Source organism: Plectropomus leopardus, chromosome 9 (assembly GCF_008729295.1).
Source record: "Plectropomus leopardus isolate mb chromosome 9, YSFRI_Pleo_2.0, whole genome shotgun sequence".
In the NCBI taxonomy this organism is placed as follows: Eukaryota; Metazoa; Chordata; class Actinopteri; order Perciformes; family Serranidae; genus Plectropomus; species Plectropomus leopardus.
In genome coordinates this window covers 9495682-9511845 of record NC_056471.1, presented here as the reverse complement: position 1 = coordinate 9511845, position 16164 = coordinate 9495682, and the positions used below count along the sequence as shown (strand labels likewise).

The window sequence follows — 16164 nt, the reverse complement described above, 5'->3', positions numbered from 1 at the left end:
TGGTATTAACCCTCAGAGAGCACACAGTAACCTGGGGCAATCATTGCTTGTCTGAGAATTCCAGGAGCTCCGGGATATTTTTTTGTTATGGAGAATACACGCCGCAGAGAAAAAAACAATGACTCATAGCCGCTTTTTGCTACAGATTTTTTCCTCAAATACAGCCTATTCTTTGTTTCCCCTCACCAGCCGTCTTTGTTCACTTTTTTTTTTGATGGAAGTCAATATGGTCAGAAGAAGTTGGAGCTGCTCATAATTGCCTGCCCAGATCCACTTTCCCAAATTGCATAATTTCTGAACCCCCCTATTTCTGCTTCCTCATCTGACACTCTCCAACCCTCGCCCTCCATTATCCAAACACAATATAGATGAAATGCTACCTAGATTAATTGCCCTTCAGCTTACTTCCCTATCATCATCTGCCATCTAACGCGCTCGTTTTCATAATGAAAATGAACCTCATCTTCATTTAACTAATACAGCCGTATAACTTAAGTAGTCGCTTTGATGAGTCAAAAAAGGAATAGGTAAGTCATTGATCCTTGGCTGCTAGGGCTTTTTCATTCTCTTTCATATCAGTGCTGCTCTGCATTACAGAGGCTGCTCGTGATGTTGCACCAGAGAGGCACTTTGTCATATTCGGGCTTCTTCTCTGATGAGAGACTTGGGCTGGATAAGAGCTTATCTTTTCATATTCTGCGCCTTATACATTATCTATAGTGTGCTGTGAGTACACCACAGCGCAGTTTGTGGTTTTCTATTGTTAACGGGTTATAGTGCTCTAACTGTGAATAATGTCCGTGTTTTACATTTGTCACATATATTGCTCACCTCCAAGAGAATTAATGGTGGAACATAATATAAATTGGGAATGGAGTCGTAGCGCTTAGGGATTTTTTGTTACACTGCTTTTCTTCCTTGATTTTAGCTTTCTGGATTAATCTTTGATGATGCATTACTTGCAATTTTAAGAGACCACTTAAATTAAAAGCACACAAATGCTGTGGGATATTAAGGGTTTAACTGAATTACGCAGTACCAGACAGTACTGAGAGCTTTTATCAACAGGTGAGGGCTGTTTCTTCACGCAGTGGCAAAGTAGAACAGTCTGTCCTGTGTGTCATATTTGAATCCTGAGCCAGCCTTTATGCGTCACTAAGAAAATAGCAGCAGAGGGGTCTCCTCTAAAATCTCCCACCTTAGGGGCCCGTTAAATGAGTTTCAGTCAGGCGTACTTCAGAGTGAGGCTGAATTCCACTGAGTGCAGATTATTATAAATAGAATCAGAATAAGATACCAGATACCTAAGACAGTGTGATGTACGTGCTGCGCTAAGCTAATTGGCAAAGGATTGAACCACTGTCCTAGATTGTTCCCAAATTCACACTATAATCTACTTAAACGGACAAAAACAGTGGTCCCAGAGGTGGCAGGTAGTTTGTGGGACACACAATGCGGAGCGGCTCCCTGCTCATGAGATTAGGACAGCAATTAATTGTCTTTTCAATAAACCCCACCCCCAGATTGTAGAATCATAGCTTTGCAATTGTAAACTTTGGATTCTCCACATGCCAGAGTGTCGTGCACAGGGCTGAAGAAAGAGTCAGCATTTTAAGAGTTTGGAGGGTGGTGCCTTTAATTTTCTTTTTTTGTTTTTCAGAACAGAGGAGGAAAAAGTGTTAGGGGGTGTATTAAACAGTGAGTTTATCTGCAACCATTAGCATGTCCAGCTAACCATTTTATTACCCACAGTATTAACAGAGTGTTACTCCCAAAGCCAAGGAGCTCATTATTAAATAACTGCATTAGTTAGTGAGTTTAGGGTAACATTAGCAGCTCCGTCCTGCTCCTTATTGGATTTGAGGAAGTTTACACTCCAGCAAGCTCAGCCAGTACCCCCAGATAGCATTACATTTCCAAAACACAATATCGTCTGAGACATCTCCTGCAACAAAGCCTCATACAACGGATGTCTTACAAATTAGCACCCCTGCAGTTTCAGCTACATTTAGGAAAAGAATTACAGTTGTGACATTATGTACATCCATGACAACATTGACTTTTGGTTTCACATGCACCACTAACCCTGGTCTCCATGGTTAAAGTCCTGTATTTCTTTGAAATCCAGCCTAAAATCCTTCCGGCACATACTTTGTTGCTCGTCACCCTATGTCACCTGAGTTCTTCCTTTTTGGCAGTCATGTGAGCCTTCTGGCTTATGATTACTTGGGTTATATAAAAACTATATAAAACTATAGTTCGCTCTTTTTTGAAGGCACAAGTACAAACAGAGAATGAGAACACCCTGTCTCTTATGATGTTAAAAGCGAAATGATACTTTTTGAAGAAGTAAGTCAAACAGCCAAACAGGGAACAAAAAAAGAATGTTACATTTTTTCCTATATTTACAATACTCTTAGGACAAAGTAGCTCTACCCTGAAAAAGGCTTCTTGTTACCTTCATGTTGTTTACATGGTTCATCATTTGGTGAGGATGCTGACCTTTTCCCCAGGGCATGCAACTTTAACCCATATTTTAGTACACTGTAAGTGAAGTATGCAGCCATTAGATGCATACTTAAAGGAATAGTTCATCCTCAAATAAAAAAAAATACATATTTCCCCTCTTACCCGTAGTTCTATTTATCATTGTTTTTTTTTTGTGTGTGTGTGTTTGTTGAAGGTATCAGCTGTAGAGTTGTCTGCCTTCTCTCCAGTAGGTGGAACTTAGCTTGTGTTGCTCAAAGCATCAAAAAAGTATGTTTGAAAAACTTAACAGCCAAGTCTCTTTCCAGAAATTATGACTTTGTTACTCAAGATAATCCACAGACCAGTTTTATGTAGGAACTATTTTCTTTTCACTGAACCATACCTGCCCGTTGTATCACTGCACAGATACAGGAGTGCATCTACTGCTAGCAATAGAAGGCAGACATCTAAATAAATAGTACTATAAGTAAGAGGAAAAATATGTATTTTTGATTTTTGGGTGAAACGGCCCTTTAAGAGCCTTGCTACAGGGTTTTAAAATTAGTCAACAGTAAACAGTCAGTCAGAAATCTTGTTTTGAACAAATTCCTAGAGCTAGCTTTATTAAAATCTGGCAACAGTCATTTCTGTGGTTGCTGTTTGTAAGTGAGAGGTCTTTTTTCTGAAGTCAAAAACCCATTGTTTTAGAAGTGTATGTAAACTGCTGCACCATGCACACAATTTACAGGTTTAGCTAGAAACAGTTACTAAGCTGCTTTGCTAACTGTCAGTTGCAGGTTAGAATTAAATGTATTTTTTGTGTTTCTCCCATAGACACTTCCTGTTCAAGCAGGGCTCTGGTTCATCGGCTCTACTGTCAGGGGCGGGGCAGGGTTACCCCCTGACCTCTGGGACTGTGTACTCCCCTCCGCCTCGGCCTCTCCCTCGCAGCAGCGTGACCAGACCACTGTTTACCTTCAACAAGCCTCACCGCTGCTGCAACTGGAAGTGTACGGCCCTGTCTGCGTCGCTCCTCACTCTTACCCTGGCCCTGCTGCTCACATATGTCATCGGTGAGTTACAGCACACATCAGCCACCGAGAGCGCGACTTTGTCGTCACGCATTGCTGAACAAGGAGATTTGCTTTTGTTTGCTGTGATTTTATTTCAACATTTTCAAAACAGATTGCTGGAGGGGCCAGGAAATTGGGAGGCTTGTCAAGACACTGCCTAATTAATTCAAAAAAGAATCAATAAAAAATACAGAAACAAACTCTAACAGCGGTTTTTACACACACACACACACACACACACACAATGTTGCAAGCTTCAAAGGGCAAAAAAATACAGGAACCAAAAAGGGGGGAAAAAACAGAAAAGAAGATCGATAGGGATCAAAGCAGGACTGCTGAAAATGTTACCCTCTTACTTGAAGGAGTTGGCATTAAAAACAGCAGGTAATGTATTCCAAGTGTGACCCTCTGTAGGATAGTCTAAATTGTAAATTAGCTGTCCTGGACTAAAGCGCACAAAGCTGGTAATTATTCCATGATGAATACACAAATCCAGTAAGTACTAACTCGCTCATTGCTTTTCTGTTTCTCTCTCACACACACAGCAACACACACACCCTATTATTTTTTCTACATTTTCAGCTTTGTTACTTGCGTTTTAATAATCTATCCAGGTTTGTCTTAGCTTTTGACCCTATTATCTGTGCTTTTTTCAATTGTTTATTTTTAAGGTGAGCTGTTACTATTTAACCCCCCCTCCTTTTTAAATCATATTTGTAGCACTACTGCCACTTTTACTAAGTCTCGAATAGCCAAAACTTCCTGTGCCACTGCTAGAGAAAGGTCTGGCTGAACCTATACTAATCACGCACTGCAGGAAAAATCGCTCCGGGTTGTTTGTACTTTTTTTAAACCAGTCAGAATTGCCTTGGGCGGCACTAAGCCCAGGATGCATTGCAAAATTCTAACTTGTTTTGGTGGAACATTTGGACACGAAGTCCTAAACCTTGAAATTTGTTCTGGTTGAATTCTACATGGACACATTATACCTTATGAAAAAACAAAAAAGTGAAGATTGTCACATATTGTCATAAAGAATTATATTCTGCAGCCCCTAATTAAGGTATATTGACTTTATAATGTTGGTGGGTTTTTTTGTTGCTGTTTTTAGATATTTTATTTTTTAAATTATCTTCATATATTGAAAAATGTTTATGGCCTACTGAATTTCTGTCTGCCCACAATGTTCAATAAAGACACAGAGACAGTGTCCTAAATCAATCTAGTATGGTAGGAAGTAAAGTAGGATATTATGAGTCGTTGTATACTGACATTGCATTGTGATATCTGAAAATAGTTGATAACATCTATTTTTCTGCGATAATTTACCAAATGCTTCTCACATTAGTAACATGCAGATAGAGATTGTGAAACCAACAACAGTCATATTTTCTGGCCAGGTGTTCAAAGCACAGGATCCACTGTCTGCAGGCTAGCTGTCACTGTTCCCAGGACAAATGGGAAAACAAATTCATTGAAAATTGGCTATTTGACCAAGATTTTGCTGCATGGCAGAAAGCGGTACATGGCAGTGCATATGAGGCTTGGTGTATTTTTTTATTTTATTTTATTATTCTTTAGGGCTTTTTTCTTTTTGGTGCCTTTTATTTGATAGGACAGCTATAGCGTGAAAGGCACAGAGAGAGGGGATGACACGCAACAAAGGGCCATACATTGGAATTGAACTCGTGGCTGCTGCAGTAAGGACATTGCTTTTCTACGTGGGGCGCCTGCACTACCAGCTAAGGCTACTGGGTGCCAAGCGGCTTGGTGTATTTTATGCAAAAAGTTTTTCAAACTCGGCATGATGGGAATCAAGACAGTGATATCCCACATGCAGAGTGAAAAAACACAAAATAGCTAAGAAAACTTGCCACCAAAGCCAAGTATTTCCCAAAAAGTCCTTTTATGTAAGAATTTCCCTAACCCTACATACTTAAAGTTGTTTCTTTTTTTTTCAATTGGTTTTTGTAAAATTGGTCTCAAATTTCCAACGAGTGACTTTAAAAAAAGTCTTAAAAAGTACTAAACTTGTCTTAAGCTGCAACCTGAATTCAGACTTACTTTTCTTGAGTAAGCACCGGCAGGGCGCTGGGGATACCAGCGGCTTTCTGAAAAGTTGAGAGATTTTCAACTAGAGGCGCTCAGAACAGCGGCACAAAAAAAGTACGAGCGCTCTGAAAAAGAGACGCTGGGTGCAGCGCTTTTCTGTAGGCGGTCCATATGCGGCTGTGTAAGCTTTCTGCTCCTTGGAAACAATTGATAGAAGAGACGCTGGTGCTCAGAACAAAATACTGCATGGACTCTCAGCCTCAAGGATCTGAAAACTTCCTCCACCACTGACTATAACCGCAGTTAAGTGGAGACTATTTCTGAGGCATTCATGAATGCAGATCGAGTCCAGTCTTTAGCAGCGATACTAATTTGGAAATCATTTGCATCTTTAAAATCAAGAAAGTTCCTGGAGTTATTCTGCAGTCTGGAGGATTATCAGCAGAGTCTGGCAAAGTCAAATACCAAATTTATTCATCGATCCCCTCCGATTGCACCAATTCCCTGTTCACCCTCAACCTTGGCCCGGCCCTCCACCTCGGCACATCGTCTTCCCTCCACAGCCCCAAGTGCAGATATCCCAACGCTTCATCCAGCCGGTTCATTTCCCTCCTGTGGTGGTACTCAAGGTCACGGCGGAGCAGGCAGGGGTTCGCATTAATCACACACACACACACACACACACACACACACACACACACACATCAGAGACAGACATCACACACACACTGGCGAATCCATGCAGATTAATCCCCAGGCTGAACCATGCTATTCCATTAATGTCCCAGCCCCGGTAATTAGTGCATTAGTGAGGAGTGTGAGTGATGACTTGGAGACGACATCACCTTTTAATTGGTGTCATGCTCCACTCCTGCTTGGCAATGATCGATCTCTATGTTGACATCACCATGGCAACCGCGCCAAGACGTATGGCATGTAAGCACAGATGACATGTCAGCCTGTAAATCAAAGATATTCAAATAGCAAGATTAAAGTGGTCATGGACTTAATGTCTTTGTCTGGGGGGGAGAGGTTGAGACACAGGCCACCAGATGATTAGGTTCTCCCATTACATAATGGTTCAGTAATTTTAACCAATTAATTAACAGCCACTCACAGGAAGAGAGAAAAAGATTCTCCCGCAGTAGTTTTGTGCTTTTTCATCTCCGTCAAATAATAGCCGTGCTGATATTTATTGATTTTGAGTCTGTCTCTCATTAAATCAGGTCCTTATTGAATATTAATACTTATTATCATAGACATTATAATAAGAAACAGAATTCATTATCCTATTTAAAATATGATAATGAATGATCTTTTATTCCAAATATAATCAGCTCCTGCGGGGTATTTTACTGTACTTAGCTGGGAAGTTGTTATATTGTACACATTATTAATATTTTCACACTAACTGTGTTTCTCAGTACATAACAATAGATTTCTAATTTATTTTATTATTCATGTATCTTATACATTTTTCATGTAAAAATCCCACCACATGAAAGCTAAGGTGAAAACATTAGTAAATTTCTTCATAAGACAGTTAATTCATTTTTTAAAAATTCACAAGCAAAAGTATAAAAGAAATTCCCTTGTTTCAGGTTCTCAGGTTTTTATTTATTTATTTGGGATATGTAGTAATGAGGGCAGTCTGTTGTGGGTTGTTTTGTGCGTGTTTTTGGGGTGTCTGTGGGAGTGTAAGGGAGTTATAGAAGGGATGGTTTCTGAAAATAGGGAAGAAATTTAAAAAATAAAATAAATAACTAAAGGAGGGAAGAAGAGAGTTTTCCTGGCTGGGATGGCTAATGATGACCCAGGCTTGTACCATTTAATGATATGTAGCTTCACCTTACCTGCATTTTTTATTTTCTCCTTCTCTCTCTCCCTCTCTCTCTCTGTCTCTTCCAAAACTTTGTAAGTCTTTTTGTTCATGCTACGTCAGACAGTGGGTTTTCCATTCATCTCCCACCCTGAACAGCCCGCAGATCCATGAGAAAGAAGGAAAGCTTTTCTTTATTAGTCCCTCAAAAGGATATGCATCTTTTTTATTCAGTTGTTATTTTTAGAAATTAGACATGCACAGGCCTGAAATACAGACACATGCATAAACAAGACCTATACACATGCATTAATGGAGCGATGTCGGAGCGAGGGAGCCGCCCCTGGACAGGTGCCCCAAACAGTTGGTGGTTTGATGCCTTGCTCAAGGGCACCTTTGCAGGAGCATGAACTGGCATGTCTAAGTATTCAGGGACTGAACTCTGTTGTTTTTTTTAAATTATTTTATTTTGAATTTATTTTATTTGTATTTATGTATATATTTTTATTAGGACATCAGGCCACATGAGCCAGGAAACAGAACGGAGAGAATTAATAAGTAAATGAGGTGAGATGAGGGAAGGGGGAGTGTAAGGTTGATATATTACAGTGAAATAGCCGGGTGTTGCTGGTGTACTGTATTTTTAGTGGGATTTTTATGCCTCTGCGCCGACGATTGCTGAGGCCAGAGGCATTACATTTTTGGGTTGTCAGTCCATACATTCGTCTTTCCATCTGGCGCATTCTTGTGCACGCGATATCTGAATAATGTCCTGGAAATTTCTTCAGATTTGACACAAACATTCACTTGTACTTAACAATGAGCTGATTGGATTTCAGCGGTCAAAGGTCAAGTTTCCATGTGACCTCATCTGTTTCATTCTTGTTAAAGCAATAACTCAAGGAACACCTTAAGGGAATTTCTTCAAATCTGGCACAAATGTTCGAGTGGACTCAAGGATGAACAGATTCGATTTTTGTGGTCAAAGGTCAAGGCCACCGTGACTTTGCATTCCTCTCATTCTAGTGAAAGCAAAATCTCAAGAAAACTTTGTTCCTCAAATTTGACTTAAGAATGAAGTGATTAGAATCTGGTGGTTGAAGGTCAAAGGTCAAGGTCACAGTGACCTCATAAAACATGTTTTTGGCTATAACTCAAGAACCTTGGGTGCCCACCTCCAAATGGTGCTGGTTGTATAGATCTTAAGTGCTGCCGGGGGATAGATTTCACAGGTATAGAATATAGTTATAGTGTTGAGCAAAGGTTCGCATTTATGAGGAATGTGTGATTGTAAGATAAACACGTTTAAGTTCTGTAGTGCAAGTTATACAAAAGCGATGTGATTGCATTTTGCCAGGCTTAAGAAACTTAGTGGGCATTTTTTAAATTTTCTTACAATTATAGACTAAATCATAAATGGATCAATCAAAGAAACTACAGGTAGATTAGCAACTTGTTAGCAGGTAACTTACCACTTGTAAGTATAAATTCATTGTGTGTCAGAGTCATACTGCAGATATGTCTAACCAAATCAAGACATTTGCAACATTAAAAAAAATATGACATACTCCTTTACAGTCGTGCCAATCTGGAGCCAGACTCTTCAGAATGCTGGAGATGCTCCCTTTCCTTGGTGAAAATCATCTTAACGCAGCTGTTACATTTGGCTGAATCTTCATCTCTTCTCATGACGCTCAGCCAGACTTTGCACTCCTTGCCGCAGTCATCCATGGCTCAGCATGTAACAGAGTCAGTAACTGATCTCACATGCTAAGTGGAGGCACAGTGTGACCCCGTAGTGTAACAGCAAGGTCCTTGCAACAGATGTTGAACATTTGATGTAGGTCTTAATTCTTAAAAAAGAAAAACACATCTGACACTCATGATTTAGAGAAAATCTTTTTTTTTTTTTTTTTTTGACAATTTGGAACCGGTTCTTAATACCCACCTCACTGCCAGTCCTTAAAGCTCTTTGTGCAAGTTTTGTGACTTGTTTATTAATTTTGGGAAAAGGAACCCAGCAAATAATGAGGCAATAATATTATGTCTCAAATTAAGGTTTCCAATTAGCACAACAATAGGAGGATGCACGATTGCAGAGATAATGCTGTGCCTAAGTGATTGCAGCGCACTGTATCCCCCCTGTTGTGATTAGCTAAGGCAGTCCTCCTCTCTTTCTTTACTGCCCTTTTTACTCTCCTCCCATACCCCCCGGTGCTGCAGGGGCTGCGAATAGCTTTGTTAATTTGTTTATCTCCCAACGTACCCCTCCCTCCTGCAGTCGTAGCTTGTTATTAAGCACAACACGGCCATCAGATATGAGGAGCAGGCATTATGATAGCGAACAGGGCATTTAAGGGGAGATAGAGGACAGATTAAGATTGCATCTGTAATCTTGAAGAATATTGCTACTGACAACACTACCAGTAACTCATTTTCTATTCTAAGCCTCATTTAAGTTCTGCTTCTGTGAAAAAAAAACCCAACTCTACCTACTATTGCTTTATCATGCTGTCAAAAAAAAAGCTAATTAGAGTATTTTCTGCATTAATGAATGTCTTGCTGTTTTAAACAGTTCCAATCCTTGGTTGTTGAATCAAATTTGAGCAGAGGGTGGGATGTGTCAGTTATGAGAGATAATCATCTCTATGGCAACAGGGAGAAGCTTCTGATGCAAGTGAAATGAGCGAGTCAGAAGCACCCTGCAATCAAATAATCACCTTCAAATCACATTTCAGTTGCTCTTTCACGCAGGGACGCAGGCAGGCGTGCACTTTAAGCTAAGATCTTCTTTATAGTTGTGTTGTGCAATACGTGCCGCTTCAGGGGACCTGGTGGTTCCATAAAGAACCAAATGACTCGTTAGTGGCTTTAAGTTCATTACTTTCATGCTATTTCTTTCAGTAAATCTGCTTTCACAGTTTCATGGCAATTCAAAGCATCTGCCTTAAAAGTTAGCCATTATTCACAGGGGTCAAACTCAGTACAGTCTCCAACTGAACTCACGCAAACAGAGACAGTGTGTTTTTGTGTTTATTAAAGCTACAACCGATACTTGTTTCAATGTCTGGGAAATCTGCAGATTATTTTCTTGATTTGGTTACCAGAGCCTGAGGTGATACCTTTTAAATGTCTTGTTTCATCAAATTAACCCAGACATATTTAGTTTTCAATAATCTACGACAAAGCAGCGTGACTATTTTGAATGCTGAGGCAATTATTTGGCATTTTCGGTTGAAAAATTACACGATTCATCAAAACAATTGTATTTACTTTATGTTGGCCCGCTAAATTTATTATTCTGCTAATTATTTCTGTTTAAATGTTTATGTAATTGGTAGCCCAAATAGCACTGAAATGCACCGGTCATATAATGCATTTTAAAAATGTGTTGATTGATGGACTATTGATGAACAATTCTGATCACTTAACCATGTGAGTTATTAAATAAAAAGTGATGATTTACAGTTTTATGTCATTGTAAATTGAATATCTTTTGTTTTTGGTCTGCTGGTTGGACAAAATAAGCATATTTGAAGATTCCAGGAAGGTTATTCTAAACATTTTAGACATTATGTTTGATCACACAATCAACATATAAACTGATTTAAAAAATTTAAATATTTTTTTAAAAAGCCCTTCTTACACAAAAACAACAGAAAAAACAAAAGTCTATATACTTGATGGCTAGAACTGAATAAGAGTATTTAATTCGCTCCCTCCTGGTCTGCATTTCTCCTCCAGACGTCCTAGCTGGCCTGGTCTGTCTCAAAGCACCAGGCTGATTATAGCTTATCATGAATTAAGCGCTTGTTCTATTCTATGCTGTTGACCACAACTTGAAAGAGCACATTATGCATCGCCAACCATACATTATGCCAAGAAGAGACGCACGCTCACACATTTAATAGCAATATGTGTGATCTATTGAGACCTTGGAGCGTCATTATTATTGAAACAGGATTTTTTTTTCATTATTAGCCCCCTAACCATTTACTGTCAGGAACTCTCAACAGGAGCACTACAAGACACAAAACTACAGAATTACAAAAGGCCTCATACAATTCTGTTCTCATAAACCCCAACATGAAAGGTAACAACTGAATTGCTAAAGCTGAAAGTTGCCACAAAGCTGACATTTGCATGTGAGAGTCTAAATGTGTGACCACAGAAAGCACAGTTGTGACACAATAGAAATCGTTATCACTCTTTTAGCGACTGCATCTGTTCACAGTCACACAAGAGGTTGTGGTGTAAACACTAATATTTCCATGTTCACTACAGCCTGCTGTCACTGTTGCTTACTAATGTGAGCCAAACAGAGTGCACCCACTGGCTTTATTGACAGTGATTGATATTAGATGTCCTTGTGACGAGGTCTGATGATTTATGATAATATTTAAAATGTTTGATGTAAAAAAGACTAATAATGAGGGTCTTGTCTTAGGGACTGTTCCTTATATAAGAGAGGGGAGGAGGCGATGCAAAATGGGGGAGGCGTGTCAAAAAAAAAAAGCACTGGGGAGGGAGTTGTGTTTTTTATTTTGGCTTCTTTAAAAAAGACCAAAATTACCTCATTCATTATAGGCAAAAACTAAAAACAGAAATTATAATTGGATTTTTAGATTTCCATTTGTCCTTGAACTTAGGACGAACGCTTTCGTCAGAAATTAAAAACATAACCAAATCTAAGCTTAAGATAGAGATGGGCTATTTCATCAAAATCACTTTACATGGCTCGTTTAAAATTTTGCCAAAAATAAACTGCACTGACTACGTAACTAAGTAGCATACATGACAAGAGTGAAAAAACAATTCTCTTTTCAACTCCAGGATTTCATCTTCATCATTTCACCTTTAAACAGCAAAAGGTATGTTTTCACTTCTGCTCTTGAAAGGTACTATATAATTCATCTTTACTTACTTACTTACTTCTTTTTAAAATCTAACAACTAATTTATGATGGAGGGTCATGCATTTTCTGCGGGAGGCGTAGGAAAACATATCTGTAGCTCTGAGCAGGGAAAAAAACAAAAACAAAACTTATGCCACATATACTACCCTCCTACTTTTATAAATAAAGAACAGTCCCTTACAACTAAGAAAGTATCTATATTTCAAATATGTATAAATGTCAGTTATTTCAATTACTTTTATTTCAATTCATAATAAAAGTTGTAGAAAATATATTTCAGAAAAATGAACTGGTGTAAAATAAATTCATTTGTCTTCACCAATAAAGTCACCTCAGTTATAAGTGCACTGGAACAAATAGCTTACTAGTAGAACAATATTAGAACTTTCCTCAAAGTTGCAGGTGGCCATTAAAAGGCATGCCAAATAGTTTTGCTTGCTTCACCATTTCAAGTTTTTAAGTAATTAGATTCATAATAACCACCATCAGCTGAAAATATTTGTTATCACAACATTTGTAATTTGTTACAAACTGAATTAGGAGACAAGGGGGAAAAAAATCTGCCCTCTACTTCCGCGCACCCCCGCCAATACACGCAAATGGTTCAGTCCACACCTGCGCTAAAGTTTGACGACTGATTTTAACGTGAGCATTTAGCTAGCGTTACCAACATCGAGGCAACAATACCGTCATCCCAAATCAAATTTGCCAGTTATTAACAGGCAAACGCCACAGAGAAAAGAGAAAAAATAGCAAAGGAGGGGGAAGTTTCTGTCAGCGGAAAGGTGAGTTATCCGTAATGACATAGTTTTTCATCTGCTTTAAGCTAGTTCCGATTGAGCAGTTCGAGTGTGTGCGTGTTGTTGACTGGAAATCTTCTTTTGAACGGGTTTGAGGCTATTTTTGAGACCCAGACAGGAAGCCCAGGAAGCCGTTTTAGACAGCAAAAAAGAGCCAATTAGCTTCTAATTACTTCTAAATATAGCAAAGAAAGCGCTTCATTTTTAGTGTGTGGGGGGTAGAGGAGGAAAACACTGACTAGTAGTAATTGGTGGTTCATCACACTGCCTCTCACAAACGCAGTTAGTGTTTCAGACATACTGCCTGGTCGGTTCACTGAACCTGGATTTCAGCTTGCATAACTAGCAGCTGTAAGGTGAACTGGAGAGCTGTTAGCTGATGAAAGTACCAGAGGAAAGTAGCTGATGCCTGCTCAATGAGTTTTGTTGCACAGCTTTTGTTTGAAATAATAGCGCTGGAGGGCACTGAAAAGTTTTTAAATCCTGTGACAAAGTTGTAAACACCAGAGAAGAGCAGTGAAACTAGAGTTAAGAGCAGATGCTGGGTGAATTTATAGTGGTATACATGTTTACAGAAATGATAATGTTATCAGATTGTCCACTTTAAACTAAATGTAGAATCGTTGATACATAACCACAGAGAGGGCAGCGGGTCCCCTATTGTTTGATGAAGCCTGGTGAAGACAGGAGACAAGGTGAAGGATACAGACTAGTGGCTCCAAAAGGTTAAATAAAATGTATGACTGTTTGACAAGGTAGTTGACCTTTTATTAGGGAATACAATGAGTCTACATCCTGTCTTGGCTATAGCTGAGGTACTGTCAAAAGAAGCCTTTAACAGTAGATTTGAACTCATAGCCGAATCAGAATCACTCACTAAAATCATTCAAATATTTTGACTAGTCACAGAATTAAAAGCACAGCTGTACACTAAGAAATGGTGGCTGAATTCCATTTAGCTGCTCCAGTTTAAGAGTCACTCTGTTGTGCATGCAGGCTCACTGTCACTTTGTCAGGGCTTACTGAGACGCTTGATTATAATGGAGCCATCATTAATGTTATTAGAAATACCTCTACTTTTCCTGATATGACAAGTAAAAATGTCTGCTATGACAAAGGCCTACTGTCTTAGTGACAAGCAATCAAAGACTATGCATCACTTGACAGCTTCAATTGTCTTGTTCTGTAGACAACACTGGAAAATGTGACCCACAGATTTTGGGTATTTGTCAGCCAGCTCAATCAGCGTCCTTGATTAGCTGATTAAAAATAATATTCTGGACATTCTGGGCGTCTAATATTGCTCTTCTGAAACAGTACCTTGGAGTGAAGTGGGGGTGGGAACAGGGTACAAAATCACAGGGTTCACATGGTCAGGAAATTGGTATTAACAGAATGATTTTGAAAAGTTTTATAAAATGTATAAAATTTACATTATATAAATATTGCTTAAATATGTTCAGAAAATGCCAAAACATATTTTACCCTTCATGGTACACAAAATGTGATACTTTTATTATAAAATGTAATATTTAGTGTTGCGCTCAAAGACAGTTGAAATATCAGTGGTATTATATGTTTGGAATATGCAGCTAATTGGTGGTAGGAATGTTTAACTTGCATTAAGTCCTGAAAATGGGATAAAATATTATGGAAAAATTATGGAAATATTTTTGAAAATTCATTGGTAAAAATTGTAAGGGAACTCTAAAATTAGCACCATCCACTGGCCAAATGCTGGTAAAATATGCAAGTGGCTGGTAGATTTGCTTCACTTACCAGTCAAAATAACAATGATAATCTATTGAATATTGTAAAATTTGAACATTTACTAGCCACGTGGCCAAAGAACAAAAAAAATAAAATTTGCACCCTGGATTGGAATCACCAGAAGCCCCACAATACAACATTATCACAATATTTTAGTCACAGTACAATATTATTACAGTTTTAAACATGTTGTAATATGTTGAGCACTGCGATTTAATGCGACTCATTGCCTTTTTTCTATTGCAAATTGTCCCCAAAGGAAAACTTCCTTAGCATCTCTTTTATTGAATAAGATAAAGTTTTCAGTCTGTTCATCTCACAGCAAATCATTTATATTACAATAGTTTGTATTTGGTGGACTGAGAAAGCTATTGATTTTATAATTTCAGTAGGCCTACAAAAGTTAAAATTGTATTTGTATATCAGTAATTTCTGTCATAAAACAAAAATCAATACTTGGCACAGTGTATCGATGCAGTATTGCCCTGTAGAAGTATCATGATTCTAAGGTGTATCGATTTTTTCCCCTTCCCCTTCCCCTAAACTGAGGTGAGGGAGCTGTTGTAGCTGCGTTGTGGTAGCTTCCATGGCATAACCAAATCTCTTTGAGACAAATTTCTTTTGTCTCAGAGTATATGTTATCATATTTCCTCAACCTTACTGTCAGGCATAATGCAAGATAGCCTGCTTTAGTCTCATGCTGGTGGTAAACCAGCACTGCTTCTTACTCGTTATATTGCCGGCTAGCTCTGTATGTCTTCAGCACCAGTGCTCCTGGCTCTCATTATAGTGTTTTAGTAAACACACATACTACAGCGATGAAACTTTCTTGGGAACAGAGGTGAAAACACATGAATATTTGTGGCTCCAGTGAGGGACAGCTTTATCTTTTTTTAGTTAAGCCAAATGCACCAACAGCAAATCAGTACTTGTGTGCTGTAGCTATTACATTGACATTACACAGTAACTGGGTGAGAAAGTTGCATCAGAAAAAGTCCTGTAGTGTTGTATACTTTATCAAACTCATTTTTTATAAGTAAGCTGCAAAGTAATTAAGGGAGTGTCCCAAAAGAAAGACAGGGTGTAAATCTCCTTGGCCTGTTTTTTTTTTTTAGTGTACCTATATGGAAAGGACAAAGAAGCAAAGACTTTGAACAAATTCATGTGGAAGAAAAGACAGGCCCAAAAATTAAAGGATAGTCCAAGACTAAATTGGAAAAGCTCAAATGTGCTGATTCACTCTGCTGAAGATCTGCTACTTTTATT

At 38.6% G+C, this 16164-nt stretch overlaps 1 protein-coding gene across 1 annotated transcript in view; it reads left to right on the top strand.

Annotated features, from left to right (window-relative positions):
- The window catches only part of tenm1 (teneurin transmembrane protein 1), a 219912-nt gene that overhangs the window by 72469 nt on the left and 131279 nt on the right, over positions 1–16164 (top strand). The window contains 1 exon segment of the mRNA XM_042493760.1: positions 3304–3542. Coding sequence (XP_042349694.1) covers positions 3304–3542 — 239 coding nt within the window.